The 17,003-nt window shown below is 40.2% G+C and overlaps 2 protein-coding genes across 7 annotated transcripts in view; one reads left to right on the top strand and one right to left on the bottom strand.

Moving 5' to 3' along the window:
• bsna (bassoon presynaptic cytomatrix protein a) overlaps window positions 1-17,003 on the top strand; it is a 94,876-nt gene that overhangs the window by 59,146 nt on the left and 18,727 nt on the right. For all 6 annotated transcript variants that reach the window (XM_027012387.3, XM_027012390.3, XM_027012388.3 and 3 more), the window contains exon 4: window positions 15,931-16,443. In XM_027012387.3, coding sequence (XP_026868188.3) covers window positions 15,931-16,443 — 513 coding nt within the window. The remainder of the gene's footprint in view (window positions 1-15,930; window positions 16,444-17,003) is intronic.
• On the bottom strand, window positions 1,512-16,122 carry LOC145652654 (uncharacterized). Its single transcript, XM_081703629.1, has 2 exons — window positions 15,998-16,122; window positions 1,512-2,817 (listed from the first exon to the last, which is right to left on the bottom strand). The coding sequence occupies exon 2, from the start codon at window positions 2,713-2,715 to the stop codon at window positions 1,792-1,794; it is 924 nt and encodes a 307-aa protein (XP_081559755.1). The 5' UTR covers window positions 2,716-2,817; window positions 15,998-16,122; the 3' UTR covers window positions 1,512-1,791.

The following is a 17,003-nucleotide window of genomic DNA, read 5'->3' as shown; positions in this document are numbered from 1 at the left end:
CAGTCTCTGGTTCAAGGTAGTGCAGTGTTTTACTGTCATTGTTCCTAATCACCAAATGAAACATAGACTTAGAATCTTATTACAGGTCCTTATTGAATTTGACTTGCTGAATTTTGTACCACTGCCTGGCCACTAAAATAATGGAGCATGCTATATACAGATAAGTAGTTTCTTCAGGCTTCGCCCAGGAGCGAAGCATCCTGGTAGGAGGGAATGGAATTTTTTGGGTGGGCATTTGGTCTGGTGGGCATTTGATCTGGATGGGGCTATAGCTTAAGGTCAGTAGGTGTCTGAAGCAACAGCTCTCTCAGAGAGCTGGAACTAGTGTGTTGACAACTGGGCCATTCTTCTTGTAGTCCCAGTTAAGAGAACCAAGTAGTCTACTGAGCATCTGTGTTTCAATGTGCTGATTGCTGAGCATGGTGTCTAACTGGGCTTGTAGCATGTTGTTGATTAGCATCTGTTTTGTTGCTGTCTCATGGACTCTCATCATTTTTGCTTCAAGAACTCTCAGCAGCTGAACTTGAGTAGGAATTCAGAAAATTGCATTAACTACAGACAGAAGTTTATGCTCCTCACACACAGACACTATCCTCCTCTCACAGCAGGGCATCACCTCAGAATGCAATGATGGACATTGCTACTGTCTGTTCACAAAGATAGCAATGAGTATTGAAGGTTTCTGCACACCAGTGCTGACAGATTACTTACTTTTTCGATTTCCCGTCCGTGTGGAGACAAACATGCCACTGTAGAGGTCCTCGTAAGCAAATGATGTCTTTTCCAGACAGCTCCATAGAAATTTAGGAGCTACACACTGACCTCACATTGCCAGCTGTGATGGAACCGATAACCGGAAGACCCACTGCAACTGAGACAGAAGGCAACAGTGAACCAGGTGCCAGGAACACACACTGAAGTAGGGAAGCCCTGTGTGGGGTATTAATGTCCAGCTCCATCTAGACTTCGCTCTGGAGTCCTTGACAAGCAGCAAACAGCTCACCTGGGCTGCAAGAAGTGCAGTTACCTACGGTGGCCTGGAAGAAGCTGCCAATCTCAGCAAACAGGTTCAGGAAATGCAAGGTGAGTTCATGGTCTGCTAAAACCTGAGTGCAGTTTTGTCAGAGAACCACGCTGAGGCAATCTGGCTAAGGCCTGGGAAAAGCTCACACAGCTGGCAAGGAGGCGACTCCGGGCTTGCTCGGGATTATGGGAGGTGAGAAAAATGAACACCTTGTGGATGCTGGCTCAATGGCAGACCGGAGACGCCATCCTGCCCAGAAGCCACATCATCACTAGCAAAAATGGCCTGAAACTGCAACAGAATTAAAAGTGACATCTCGACAGCTTTATAGTATATAGTTCAAATCAAATCAAAGTTAAAATCAAAGTTCTTTTGTCATGTGTACATTAGTGGTAGGTAAGAATGTGCAGTGAAATGAAACTCACGAAAGAAAAACACAATAAATAGCTTATTGTAACGGTGAGCGGTCAGGAGGCGGACGCATGTGTGGATAAGAGTGAGATTTATTAGGGGCAAATCCAGATTCAGAGTCGTCAGAGCAGTCCAGGGTCATTGAGCCAATATGTAGAGTATGGGGATACATGATAAACAAAAAACACATGAAAAACAAACTAGGGAAGCAGGCTATACCAGAGGCTAGGAAACACGAAGGCTAGGATAAACACAAAGGCACGGAGTACAAACTTACGGATATGGGCTTTCAAATACATAAATACAGTCATTCATACATTCAATGAACAGCCAAGACACAGGGAAGAAGACAGCGTTTAAATACATGAACTTAACAAGCCTAGAAACGAGGAACAGGGGAAAGTAATGACGGGTGTGGAAAACCAAATAAGGGGTGAAGAAAACAAAAAACAGGAAGCACCAAAAGCAAAAAAAACAAAAAACAAAACAGGACTAGGACGAGACATGAACAGGAACAGAACAAGCAAGACCAGGAGACAGGGACAGGACCCAGACGAGACACAAGAACAGACAGGAGCAGAACATGGGACAGGATGAAAAGCAGGCTCTGGAAAAGAAGACCCAATAGAAGCAGACAAGGGAACAGACACAGAAACAGGAGGCACAGCAAGAGCAGACACAGAAACCGGGGCAACAGGAGCAGACAGAACAGGACAAGAACCAGGAGTGGATGCAGAAGCAGGAGCAGGAACAGAACCCACAACAGAAACAGACCGAGGACGTAAAAGGTGTCGGCAGGGAGGCTGAGGAGACACAAAAAGGATGACAAACAACGAGGTACAACCAGAGGCACAAAAGGACGAAGAAAACAAAAACGCACAACAGACCAGGCCAGGGACAAAGGGCCTGGAACAAAAACAGACATGGGCACTGGAATGGACAAACGAATGGGCACAGGGATAGAAACAAACGGAGACACAGGAACCGGAACGGGCACAGAAACAGGCAATAAAGAAGACACAGGAGGCACACCGGGAACAGACGCAGGCCGGGGTGGGACGGGTGGGAATCCAGGGGCAGAGACAGCAGAAGACACAGGATGGGTGGGAATCCTCCGGGTCCGGGGTCGCCGAGGAGATCAACGGAAGCAGGTCTGACAGGTCTAGAGGCTTAGCCACAGGAACAGACCTGGTAACAGGATGGACGGCATCCACTATACCGGGAACAGGACGGACGGCACCAGGGCATTTGCTGCCTCTGGTTTGGTGGGGCTGAGACATAATGAACCTGGACTGTGCAGAAACAGTCGGAGTTTCATCCCAGCAGAACAACTACCTCCCAGAGTCTCGCTCTCTCACTGCGTCCTTGTTATGCTGTTCATCCTAGAAACGAGGAACAGGTGAAAGTAATGACGGGTGTGGAAATCCAAACAAGGGGTGAAGAAAACGAAACGAAAGCAATGGAACCAAAACACACAAGACAGGGAAACCATGGAACACTGACGCTGGGTGGGACAAACCGTGACAGTTATACAGACAATATGGGCAATGCAGACAATATAATAATTGGTCTTGGGAGAGGGTGACAAGAGGGGAGCATACAATAATACACAAGAGCATACCTGCTAAAAAAGAGAATGTCACTAGTGACACTTAGTCTTCTCCTCCAGGAGATCACCAGTGCACAGAAAGCAGATCATCAGCTGTTCTATCAGTGACAGCATCTGGCGAACACTACCCATCAAAACCGACACTACTGGATCATGTGACACAGTACAGTCACAGTTAAAACCCAGAGGACAATAGGGGAGGTGGAGTGGACTGAGTTTAGTTCATGCTCAGAGTCACTTTTGAAAAATTGAATAAGAATAACCCCCTTGGAGAATAATCCCCTTCATTGTTTCAAGGTTCAGGGGCAGTCTGACTCCTGCTGATTGGTCTGATTAGTGTTGATTTTACCAGAAATAAAGAGGATACCATTCTATATTTGTATAATCTAACTACTGTAATTTCAGAAAAGCCACAGTTCCCTTATACATTTATATGGTGTTTCCTTACTAAAGATAAAAGGTTCAGTGTAAGAATGGTCCCTGGCTGGGTTAGTGTGCATGGTATTGTAAGCTATTTCTCATTCTAATATGTTATGCTCATTACAGCATAACAAGTATAATCATCATTATTGTCATCATTTGTGCATTATGAGCAAGGTACTGCTTTTGATGAGTGAGGGAGAAAGAGAGAGAGGGAGAGAGAAAGACAGGAGGAAGAAGACAAAGAAGAAGTAGTTGGAGGAGAAAGAGAGTGATCAAAGTGTCAGCCTGTAATTACATGGAACTCTGCCAGCATTCACACTCATCCTCCCTCCCTCTTTCTCATTCTTAGTCTTCTGTCCTGGTCTCTCTCCTCTGTGCTGTCACTTATTCTGTGCTGTGTCAGTATGAGTGTAATCCTATTAAATTCAAGTGGATTGCCTGACATGTGTGCTGATGAGATACCAGAATTAATCCCCGACCGTTAAGACTAACCAAGTGTTTCAACTAAATCAGGACCTCACTGTAAATCACACCCTGTGACTAAAACAAGTCCTAGTTCAATACCTAAGCCTGCAAGTGAACCAAAAGACTCTTGTCTCTAGACTAGCCTGAGTGTCATACTATAACTGATCATGCACACATTTGCATAAGTACAGAGAGCAGGGCTCATTTATTAAAATAAGATTACAATAGAATCATGCTCTAATGCCCATATACAATAACTGCGTTCATTTGGAGGCAAAAAGCTGATCCAAGATCAGAACTTTTAATCTAATATTACATGCCTAAATTAGCTCTAAATTGACATCTATAGCAGCACCAAATCATGTATACCATTGCACATATCCCTAATCAAATGCATTTTGAATACACAAGCTCAGTTTAAGCTTATACCTCCTCCCAGACCTAAACAGAAGGTTGAAGGAGAGCCCTGGGCATATTTGAATTTATTTACTGATAGAGTCTAGCAGAGAGAGTGTTGGAGATGGGGGGACACAGAGGGAAAAATAAAGAGTGCGTCTGTGTGTCTATGAGTGCTCTAAAGCATATTCTGTCCTGTCTGACTCTCACAGCAGTGCCTAAAAGAGTTGTCTCTGTGTGTGTGTATTAGTTTTGTATCTATTCTTACAATTCTTACAGGTTTTCCTTTACCTCTTTGTTCTTGTTGTTTGTTGTCCACATTTGTATGTCCAGCAGTAATTGTCGCGCTAACTTCTCCTCACTAATGTCACTTTACCAGTGCTAGTGTGACTAGCATTAATGAAAGCATGTGCACACCAGTCAGCATGGTTTCATTAGCACAGACCCCTACGAGCATTCTGTCAGTATTAGCAGTGTTTGGTGTTGTTGCTGAAGGATGCATTAAGTAGTCTGGCTTTTAGTTTCATTGTGGAACGGTTTTAGCAAGAGTAAAATGAATAGAAACTTTATTGATCCTGAAGTTCTTAAATATAAATGAATATTAATTAACACAATAAATATAAAGCAATATAAGCAACAGAAGACAATATTTCTAATCTTATGTACATTGCCTTTCCAATCATGTTCATTTGTCCTTTTACTGTCTTTTGTACATTGCATTTCCGATCATGAACAGAGTAAGACTGTATTGACTACAGGAACTTCAAGTAATTGAAACGTTCTATTAGTCAATAAAGGTTCTGTTGCAGTGCAGTAACATACTTCCTAACTTGGGACCTAATCTTCACAAGCACACCCATCTCAAAGATTCAGTGTGTGGTAACTGAGTGTTGCATTGAGAATGTATATAGTCACACACAGGCTTTCTTTCTAAGCCTTGTTTTTTTTTCATATTTCCCCTAGTTTTTCTCATTTAGTCACATCAAATCCCCCTCATCAGGTCTCTGTCACACAACAGCTGCCAACCAGAGGGGGCAAGGGCTGTCACATAATTCCTCTATGGAGCCAATCACATGCAGCCAATCACATCTTTTCAACTTGCAGCTCATGCAGCATCAGGGGGGAGAGTGCACCCATGATTGGCCAGTGCCACTGTGATTGACAGGGGAGAGCAATTATGCTACCCCTCCTTCCCTAAGAGCACAGCTAGTTTTGCTCTCTCAGGCTCCCAGCTACAGATGACAGTGGCATCATCAAAGATCAAACTCATGATCTCAGTGGTAGGGCAAACACATTTTTGTAGCACCACTCGGGAGCCAATAAGCAAACTTTTTATTTAACAGATTCATTTCAGTGTAATTATTAAATGATATGATGATGTCCCCACCCATGTCCTTGTCCACTTTATGGACCTGTTCTGTAAATCACTCACTCACACACTTTTAGCAGACTATCGATTGTGCATCCTTTTCTCTCTCCAACCTCCATGAGTCCAGCTACGCTCACAGAAACATGGTTTAAAATAGTTTAACTCTGTTCACAGTGAACACAGTGAAACCTTATGCTTAATCAGAAGGTTGCCAGTTCAAGTCCAACCACCACCAAGCTGTCACTGTTGGGCCCCTGAGCAAGACCCTTAACCCTCGATTGCTCAAGTTGTGTTCAGTCATAATTGTAAGTCGGTTTAGATAAAAGCATCAGCTAAATGCCATAAATGTAAATGTAAGACAGATAAAGAAATAGTTTATCAGTAGAAACATGACTGATTAGGTGGCGAATGATTTATTGGCTGCCATCAGCTGCTGCATGACATGAAGGTTTTCTTCTTGTGACCTTTAATCTTTTAATAGCAGAGCCACAGTCTTGGGAGGGGGGTGTTAGTGTTTTCCCTAGTTCAATTATCAACTCGCCATTTTGTTATTAAGCATTTGATGAGTTGAATCAGGGAAAACTACAGGGTTTCACAGAAAAGCCGAAGCCAAATCTGTTTTGAATATTTGCTTGGGTTATTTGACTTGGACATACTATTGTTGGGCACCTGTGCAAATTGTTTGTAAAATAAGGAATAATAGTATCAATATTAAATATATTAATATTTTAATATTGTAGGTAATGAAAAGTATTACATCAAATATTTTATATATTTAGCAGCCACCGATGAATGATTATAATGATTATAATACACGTATTGTTACCAATATGATGAAATGTGAAATGTATTCACTGTTTATATATTTAGATTACTGCATACATACTTTTTGTATTAGAAACATCTTAAATACTGTAAATGTGTGCATTCGGAATTTTAGAGAGCTTTAATGTTGATGTGTGCAAGAGAGATTAATTTTGCTGTAAAACCTTCCACTTGCTGAGATAACTCAGGGAACAAGGAAGGCTGCTCTGGTTGTCCAGAGATTGTTAGGAGAGGATTCAGGATCCGCCTGCATAGTGCTATTTCTGTATGCAGCTTATTTCTGTTGCTCTCTCTCTCACTCCCCCTCATTTTCTCTCTCTTTCTCTTGCTCCCTCCCTCCCTCTCTTTCTTTCTCCCTCTCATACCTCATTTGATTTTGGTGTTTCCTAAAGTTGCTCTTTTGGACTCATTCACACATGGTTATGTGTTGGTTATATGTAGGTTGCATACAGAATGTGTTGTTAAACTAAAAATGCATAAGCCTTTTTTATTACCCCATATCTTCTCTCTCTCTCTCTCCACCTCCTCCCCCCCTCCCCCGTGCTCTGTTGAAGTGTCGCCTGTATAAATGTAATGAATAATTGAATGGCGGTGTCTTGGCAGTGTGTTCCACTTCAGTACAGATCTGCTGAGGTGAGCACAAAAAGTCTCCTGATGCAAAGGAGTGATAGAAGCACCACCATGTCGCATTTACAGCCCCAGCTGGCAGCCAATCATGCTTCAGAATAGACACCATGAGGTCCACGTTGCCCGTGGGGAATAGGGGGGCATGTAGAAGACTATTTCATGCGGTTTGTAAAATGACAGATGGCTTTTGAGGGTGTGGACCAATAATGTGCAATATCTGTTAGGCCACATGGGATGTGTGACCATGAAAAAAAAACGGTAGTGACCAACTCATTCATCTTGTCGTTTACGAAATCCCACAGTGCATACTCTTAAACATCCCAAACAGAGCGTAACTCTGATCCACATGTACATCTATAGATCATCTCCAAATTAAAGACCCACAACTAAACACCATCATGCTTGCAAAGATATTTTTCTCCTTTGCCGCTTCTCTCTTGCTGATTGTGAGCACATCACAGATGGTGCTTTTGTAGGACTTACACCATGGTCTATAATTAGATGAATGTCTGTGACGTACATCAGTGCCAGGTATCCATGACAGCCTCTCTCTTGCAGCAGTTTTCAAATGGCCAACATTTTTGACATCCTTTTCACATCAATGCTAAGATTCCACTAAACCTTTGTCACATAAGGAAGAAAACTTTCCTTCATAGCAAACAGTGAATCATTGTCTCAGTGGTAGTCACAGTGTACATTGTATACTTGGCCAGTAAAAAAGCACAAACATGAATGACAGTATGTTGGTTTTATTTATTTTTTTATTATAGTTTTATAAGCCAGAATATAACCATCCTGCTCACTCACAGTTGACTGTTCACTTAAGAATTAAATTACAGTACCAAGATTGTAAGTGTAATGTAAGCATAAATGTAACACATAGAAGTTTACACATTTATGCTGAAACATTTGTCAGAATTTTTCCAATCTTGTCAACATATATCAGTGTTTATATGTGTTTCACATGGTACCAACCATGTAAACCATTTTAGTATATTATTGATTTTTCACAGCTACATGCTTTCTACCACATACTTGTAGTTCTGATAACATAGGTGCCTGTTTGATTAGTAGATTACAAACTTTTAAAAATGAAGCAAATGAATGCAACAAATGGATTTTGGATTTTATATAATTTAGCTAACTAATTTATTTTTAGAGAGCATTAAACATGAAATGATTGCCATCATAATGTTAGAAGTTTGTAAGAGTGTAAAAATAGTCTGCATTAAAGAAAATGCTTGTGTGTTGTGCACATAGGCTGTTGGTTCTACTGATGTGAAAAACTTAAATATATAAAGCCAAAGAGATATGCCTTACATTTTACATTGCATTGCCATACCTTTTCTAGTTGGAATCATGCACATTATTTCATGTATAGTGTCTTGTATTTTGTAACTGTTTATGAAACAAGCATGAGAGGGACAAGTCTGTATCAAATGCAGTAAATTGAAGACCTGATGATTTATCAGATTTTAGAAGGGAGAGAGCTGTATCCTGGGAGGATTATTAAAAATATCCCTGCTTCTCTTGGCCATAGAGTTCAGTGAGGGCCATTAAAGCAGAATAGCATAGGTGGTTAGAGTATTTGTGTGTGTTGGCAACAGAGTCCTTAGCCTAAGGACTATTTGATTTTGTCACGTGTGTGTGCATGTGCTTCTGTGCATCCACTCCCCATTTTAGTAATCTGGAAGCTCTCTTGTTGGCGTTTTATGAATGTTCAAATTGGAGATCGTGGTGATAGGGAGAAAGTGAGAAAACACGAAGAGCTTTAGACAGGAGCCATGTTGAGAGCATCAATTTCTTGGGATGCTGAAATGGCCTGTTTTTCTTTATGGCTTTTTATGACACTTCCTCAACTTTACTTTTTCCCCCTCTTTCTCTATGCATGATGGAAGTGGAAGGCAATATGGAAGCATAATAAAAATAACTTTATCGTAGCCTTACAGGAGGAGCCTATATGCATCACCAGCCATATGTGTGTGTGTGTGTGTGTGTGTGTGTGTGTAAGGGAAAGAAACAGAGAACAGAGAAAGATTAAAAGCTGAGTATGCTAATTCATGTATGTACATACGCAGGAATGCATGCATGTGCTTAGCAATTGCCATTTTCTGCTGCCTTTTCTCATTCATCCACTGAAGTACTTGCATTTCACCTGCCTATCGTTAGCTTGTCCTGCAGAGCACGCTCGTGGGGAATGGTTTGGTTTAGCTACTCCTCTCTCCGAGCTGCTGCTGCACAGGACGAAACCAGTCTGAGAGACTGCATCCACTGGGAGACGTTAGCATTAGCCAGCAGTGGGGAGCCATACAAGCCTCTCTCGTGTCAGTCCGCCTCTTACTGCTGCTATGAACTGGGACTCATGCACATGGGCAAGTATGAGTAGAGAGATCAAGACTAAGGTACTGTCTTATGTGCAGCTGACCTCTTTTCTGTAGGCACCTCCAGCTGGTGTTGATTGCTCTGCTAATTGTACAGAATGGTCAAAGGAGAGCCTGATCTCACTGAAACACGTTCAAAGCCCACTCCATTCCCTTGCTGAATGTTTGAGCTGATTAACAGTGGCCATGACTGGCTGTCCATGACTGTGTTTAAAATGAGCTCCACTGAAAACAATCCATGGTTTGGACATATTGGCTAGACAAAGAGTATGAAACATGTAGAAACTGAGAAGTAAATCTATTCATGGGGAAATTTACTGAGATAGACATTAACAATAAAGAGGTTTAACTTTGCTTTGAAATTGATGGGGACAAGAATACAGACCAGATGTTGCATTCAGTTCAGCTGCACCTCAAATTGGCATTATCTGTAAGAAAGTCTTTCTGTCTTTAACATGTACATAACTGTTGCTTTCAAACTTAAAATTATCTGATGCATTTGACTTTTTCAGAATTATACCTCATATTTTCACTGCTCAATGTTTACTATTGTGTGTTCTCATTATTTAGCTAAATACAGCACACTTTTCACAACTGCTATTATTATGTGACATTTACAATATCTGTATATGGATCTATGTGTGAGCTCAGACCAGAACATTTACATATTCCAAATGTTACTTAACACAGAAAAATGGGTTAGCTACTGTTACAAGACAGGAAAATTACAATTATGTTAGAGTTCATGCTTTGTAATGCTAAAGTCTCTGTAACAAAATAGGTAATGAGTTAACAGCTCACGCAAACTTAATATCTAAGACACTTAACCCTGTTATTTTTAAATGAGGGATAATAACTTGGAACATTTTATGATAAACGGTTATATTGATCTTAATAATCTGTCCTTAAGTAACACTCACCCACTCCACTCTCTTCTGGTCAGGGGGAAAATAATTGTTTTACCTCCACTACCACAATACACTTTTCTTGTCTATTTTCAATGCAGTTCTAGGCCGCCGGAACAGTTATATGACTTTCCAGAAGCTGTTCTGGGCTTTTTCATGGCGCTCACTTGCAATGACAGCCATTGGTCACCTGTCATATTAGAGGCGTGGGCTGACCAAACACACTTTTCCACATGATATTAGTGCCATTTCACAGACTGTTTGGGCAGGTATCTGCAGCAAGCTGTCATATTGAGGTGGCAGGCCACTAGCCAGAGAGAGAAGGGTGAGGGAGCGGTGAGGATTCCCAGGACGATGTGTGCCTCCACACAAACAGTAAATTAGATTAAAATTTAATGTTTCACTGTGCTGTTAGTTGGATTTGTGTGTATGTGCCTGGTTTATTTATTCATCTATTTTTCTAGTTTGATTAGTATGTTAGAATGTCACCATCTTTGTGTTGAGTGTGCTTTTCACTTCCTATTGTTCCCCATTAGGACAGTCTTTCCATTACTGTTACTTTTGGTTAAATAAGCAGTGTGCTGAAAGCAGAAAATTGTATTATCTAGCTCTTCTTTTCCGCCAATGCAACAATATAAAATATTTTCAGAGTGCACTTTCAAAGCGTGGTAGGGACAAAATCAGCCATTTCAGAAAGTGGAGGGGACATGTCCACAGTGTAAATTATACCTATGAGTGAGTACAGTGCTCTCACACAGTGCTGTGATTTGATTTTTTTTAAGATTTTGCCCGCACATTTAGTTTATCATTGGTTAACTATACTGATAAGCCAATGTGGGCACATTGCGCAAAAGATTTTACATTGAGCTCTAAGAGTGATGTGGACAGATAACGTGAGAAGAATAAATAGATAACGTTCACTGATATAACAACATTTTAAGTCACCATTACCAGTCTGTTTGTAGTAACTGTACATAACAGTCCCAAATAAACAACAAATTACATCCAAAACACCATATTATCACATCTGTGATACCCTCTGGCATAAATACAGATGACTGCCAGCAGGTTTACTGAAATAGAACTTTAACCACCATTAGCAATTTAGCAACCATGCTAGTGGCACCACTGAGAGATAACTCCAATAGCCTATAGTGCGATAGCCTCTGTACTTTTGTCAAAACACGCCACCAGTCTGGAGAAGAGGCAGTAAGACTGTACTTGCATGGCAGGTTGGCATGTTTTACACCTTGCAACAGCAATCAGTGTGCTTGATGTTTTAAAAGGTATGAGGGCTTTTCACACCACAAGGCAACACAAACCTGGCCTCAAAGCAAGTAGTAACTAGTTCCTTCAAGTGCACTTCTATAAAGTGACCGATTCAGAACACCTTTACGGAAGCACCACTTTTTTTGTCTGCAGAATTGTTCCTTAAGCTCTAACAAGATGCCATTGCTGTCTGAGAAGTCATGGCACCATATCAGTGATAACACATCTATAAAAATACATCTGGACACTGGGAACTGCTATATCCATAAGTATAAATCTACAGGTTCAGAGATCTTTGAGGCACCGCCAGCTTCAGATTAAGGTTCCTTGTTTTAACTGCACGTACCTTTTCTTGATTGGTGTCACTGGTGTTTTGACCAGTGGCATCGTTCCTCAAGTTACATTGAGAGATATGAATATAATATATATTTACTTGAGGTTTATCATTTTTAGAACCAAATACTACAACGTGCAGTCTTGGTGGTTCTCTGTGAGATTCGGTCTGGAATGGTTTCCTGGCACAAATTGGCAAATACTGAAATGGCTCCACCAGGACATTTAATAGCTGTGGTCAGTTGTAAGATTAAAACACTATGGTGGTGAGGTAACATGGTAACATGAAACAATAAGACTAAGCAGTAGAATGTACTGTGTAGAATGCTGAATGGAACAGCAGACGCACAACATTCTGAAGTCCTGTTTCTATCATCACCTCGTTTTTATTTGAGTGCAAACCACATCTGTCACATTTGCAAATGCAATTTCCTGATTGCAACAGCTCAGACGATTATCAAGAGCAAAGAACACGTGGTTTCAAATAGGCTTACATAACTGTTGATATATTCTGCCATTCAACAAAAAGATATTCATCTAACTTTCCCATTAATTGAAACCATTATCCACTTAATGTGCTCTTAATTCTATTGAATGTGTTCATGCTTGTTGGTGATGTCATCAAAATCACAGAGTACAGTAGAGGATATACTGGTCCCCATTTGAATTACTGTTAGCTCACTAAAAACTGTCATTATGTATCACTCAATTAGTTGTATTTTTGATAATGCTTGGAATACAAATATGCTAATTTCTTAATGTCTTTTTATTACCAAAAAATATCTAAAATAATCCATGCTGTGTACTGTATCTCTCACACTCACCTGTACTCTTTGTAAAGCACATTGGGATGATTCAATAGACTGTGTGAGATGTCGCCAATGGCTTATGCCTTACTTTCAAGAATGGACCATGGATTCATTCAAACAGCAATTGTGAACCTACTGTGAGTTTGTATTCTAGTTAATAATGGAGTATAATGAGAGGCAAAGCTTCTGTTGCATAGTTTAGCACACAAAACAGATTTACATCAGGGCTTAAATTGTTTATGCTATGTCTGGCTTTTAAGATACTCTAATTATCTCTAAGTGCTATCATTGCACTTATTTTGGTATAAAATGAACATTACGTGATTTACCAAACCTAAACTGTCGTAAGAAGGGTCAAATGCATATACTTCACATGCAGTCAACTATTATTGTTACTCTGATTGAACAAATGTTAGACACATATTAACACATATGACTGCACTTTTGCAAGCAGATACATTTTACTGTGTAAAACATGGGCCTACATGTCCTGGTTAAAAGAGCTGACTAGCCAAAAATGGTTAACGTAGCTAGCTATAAATGCAGGGCCTGCTTTCATAAACTGTTAACCATGTTACTTGTATTGAAGTTAATCCTTACATTTGCAATTTACAAATGTAAAATAATCACTTACATAGCACAATAAAAGGTGATGAAAAAGATGAAATGGATTTTGATTTTTTTTTTGGCAAACAGAAGATGCCATTGCATTGAACCAGTCACTCTTGTGCTAAGGGCAAGAGGTCAGTTTCCAGTAAAGCGCTATGACTCCTCAGGGGCATTTTTAGACACGGGTACATACTTTCTGGGGAGAATCAGACACTTTTAGACCACAGTTTGAACTCTGCAGCTTTATAAAATAAAGCTTTGGTTTAAAAACTTTACTCTCACTTTCTGCTACACTAGCTTTGAGAGTCTGATCTCACTGAAGGAAAGTGCACTGAGTGTTAGCTCACTCTACATTATTTATCTGTGGCTCATGTTCTTATGTGAGCTTTATTGGTGGCTGGAGGCTAGAACTATACACCAGCCAACTTGAACTATGTCAGGGCATGAACAGAACATCAACAAATGCCTCACTTTGCTAATGGCCTGCTTTATGTCTCTCCTAGTGGTTGCTCTCTCCCTGTCTATCCTTCTCTCTGCCTTTCCATTGTTGTTCCATCTTTTCCACTTTCTCCTCTAAATTCTTCTTATCTGGTCTCCATTCTATATACTGTCATTGCCTTCCACAGGACAAAGTGATTTTAGATAATATTTTTAGCAAACCTTTGTTTTATTGAAAGTACAACAGCAGCTTCGGCTAAAAAAATCTTAGGATGCAACAATGTACCCAGTGCATTGTTGAGAACAGGGCTGTTTCATTCCAGGGTGGGGCAGGGTCAGGGTGCGTTGGGGCTATGTAGCATGTTTGATATATCCTCAGTGAAATAACATGATTTATATTTTTTTTCAGGTTAAATTTCACAACTCTGGGGGTTCAGTCTTTGGTAAAGATTAGTTGTGGTAAAAAGCAGACAATGCTGTACAGAAAGCATCAACATAATTACTACTGTAGAGTTTTAAAATAACTACCTAATCCCTAGAACTTGCCTGTTTTACTCTGAGAGTAACCGTTTTCTTAGAAAACAGCCATGTTAGAATTGCTGGAAGTGCGTCCTTGGCTGCAGTTCTGTGGTTATGAAATACAATGGGTTTTAGAACAGGTGGGTGTAAGTGACGGGGGGAGGGCACTGCTTGTTTTCATGTTTATGTTTGAGTGTGTGCATGCCTGTGTGTGTATGTGTACTCTGTTTTAATTTCTGTTTGAGGGGATGATAATGTCCTCATGTGGATAGAAAACCAATAAGAGTCTGACACTCTTAATTTGCTTGATGAAGGTCTTGATTAATCAAAAATATCTAAAATTGCTTCTTTCTATCCAAAATGTTTTGTATTTATTTATTTGGCTACTGTGGTTAAGGTTAGAAATAATTCAAGGGGTATATGTGAAACCATGGGCAAAAACATAGCAAAATGCATTTTGAAAATGATTCTATTTATTTTGCATGCATTACATAGCAAGGATTTTAATAAGACAATGATGACTCAGTGAACAAGTAATATTGGCTAAATACTATTAAGCACTACTAGCCTCATAATTAAATGTGTTGCATTTATATTTATTTAATATTTGCAGCATTATTTGTATTTAACTGGTACCTGGAGGACTAGCAAAGTAAAACATTTTTTGTATGGTGTGACTGCCTGTTTGAGTAATGTAATAATGTAGTAATGCACTAAAAAAAATAATTGAAATCTTGAACCTTTCTGCAGATTAATGTGTTTGTAACGCGCGGTGGCCCGAGTGCTGCAGGGCGCGAGGCAGGACACACAGACTTCTCCAACTGGGACGAACATTTATCAACATTTAAAGACATAAAGGCACTCACACTTATCACAAACAAGAAACATGAAACGGTTAACGCTAAACAAACACGATACACAAGAATACATCTAACAGAAACGCGTTACATCTGACATTATGCCGACAATAACCAACACCCTGCACACTTTAACGCGGGTTTATATACATAAAGACGAACGAGGTGCAGGTGTGGTTACAAACAAGACAGTCCTCCCACTGCACGTGGCGGGCCGAACCACGTGACTCGTTGGAGGCGAGCGTTCCGTGACAGTGTGTATACATATGGATCTCTTAATTGCATATGGTTTACATAATTGCAGTATTACCTGTACATTGACATCACTATTGTTCACACAGAATAATAGGCCTGTTTCTCACAATTTTCACTATCCTTTCCTTTCACTATTACTTCCTACACAGCAGCCATGCTTAGAATAGGTTAATATTTCACTTTGAATTTTGTCAAGCTGTTTTTTTCTCTAAACCTAAACCTTTTCCTCTAAACCTAAACCTTATGATTAATATTTCAAAGTAACTGAATAGTTGACTAGTGAACTTACTGACTCATTAATTCATTCATTTAGTCTTACCTGTTAGGATTTTCCTTTCACCATTCTAACATTCTAAACATTCGATTTTAAAGAATTTAAATATGTAAAATATATTTTTCTTTCCAGAAAAAAGAATGGCTCTGTCTGAACTGTCAGACCCAACGACTAAGGTCCGGTGGACTTGATGACTTACCTCTTCCAGTTCCTCATCCATCCCCAAAGCACCAAGCAATGGGCTCTCCACGGCACCAGGTGCTGGCCAGTCAGCAGCCAGATCAGCAGTCACCCTTCCAGAAAGTCTCCGGTAATCAGCAGCAAGGACCCAAGGCAGTGCCGCCACAGCAGAAAGCCTCAGCAGCTCAAGGGAGTGGTCCGTTTGTCCCCACTGGATCCAAACAAGCAGGAGATATGAAACCTTTCTCACAATCCACCTCTGCTCCAACTTCCACCACTGTATCTGTCAGTGAAGCACAGCGGAAGGACAACATTACACCCAAACTGGACAAGGAGCTCAAACATGTCTCAGCTGTCACTGAGGAGACCAAACCTACTAATAAGAAGGGAACAACAGAAATTATTACCACCACCACCCCAACTAAGGATGAGAAGAAGGAATCACTGCGGTCCAGATGTTATGAGGTAATCCTTTTTCTAGAACTAAGTGTGAAACGTCAAATGTACACTTGCAAAATATAATATAATTCGATTTTTTATGATTTTCATAATGGAAGCTCAGGTTGTTTCTGAGAAATGAGACACTGTATACACACTCCTGATCCTTTTATTAAGAATGCAAATAAATGCATCAGTAAATAATAAATGCTGATGTAAATTTAATTCTGATATTGCATACACTATATGAAATATACAGTAAAAACTGTACCAATAAATTATTCCATAGCAGCTGGAAGCAGTCAGCCATATTTAAAGTCTTTTCTTGCCTTTTCTTTGTGTTCTTGCTGAAGTGTGTTATTTATGTCTAGGAAATAGTGCTGACGGAGCAAGAGCAGTGATAGATTTACACTTAAAGAGAGCGAGAGGAAAGCAATGTCTTTTTCTGAGGCTCATTCCTCTTAGTTACCTCTCCTGAAGCCTAATGACTGAAGAGGGAGTCAGGGTGAGTTTCGAAGAGTTAGAATATGAATATGCAGTAGCAGTCAAGTCAGCCAAGTGGTTAAACAGCGTGGGAATATAAAACA

Source organism: Electrophorus electricus, chromosome 20, assembly GCF_041902795.1.
Source record: "Electrophorus electricus isolate QZ-2024a chromosome 20, ASM4190279v1, whole genome shotgun sequence".
NCBI classification, from domain to species: domain Eukaryota; kingdom Metazoa; phylum Chordata; class Actinopteri; order Gymnotiformes; family Gymnotidae; genus Electrophorus; species Electrophorus electricus.
The sequence above is the reverse complement of the archived record's forward strand: the minus strand, read 5'-3'. Positions and strand labels throughout refer to the sequence as shown.

Excerpts from the sequence above, each read along its gene's own strand:
- LOC145652654 (XM_081703629.1), bottom strand. The coding sequence starts at position 2,715 with ATGTCTCAGCCCCACCAAACCAGAGGCAGCAAATGCCCTGGTGCCGTC.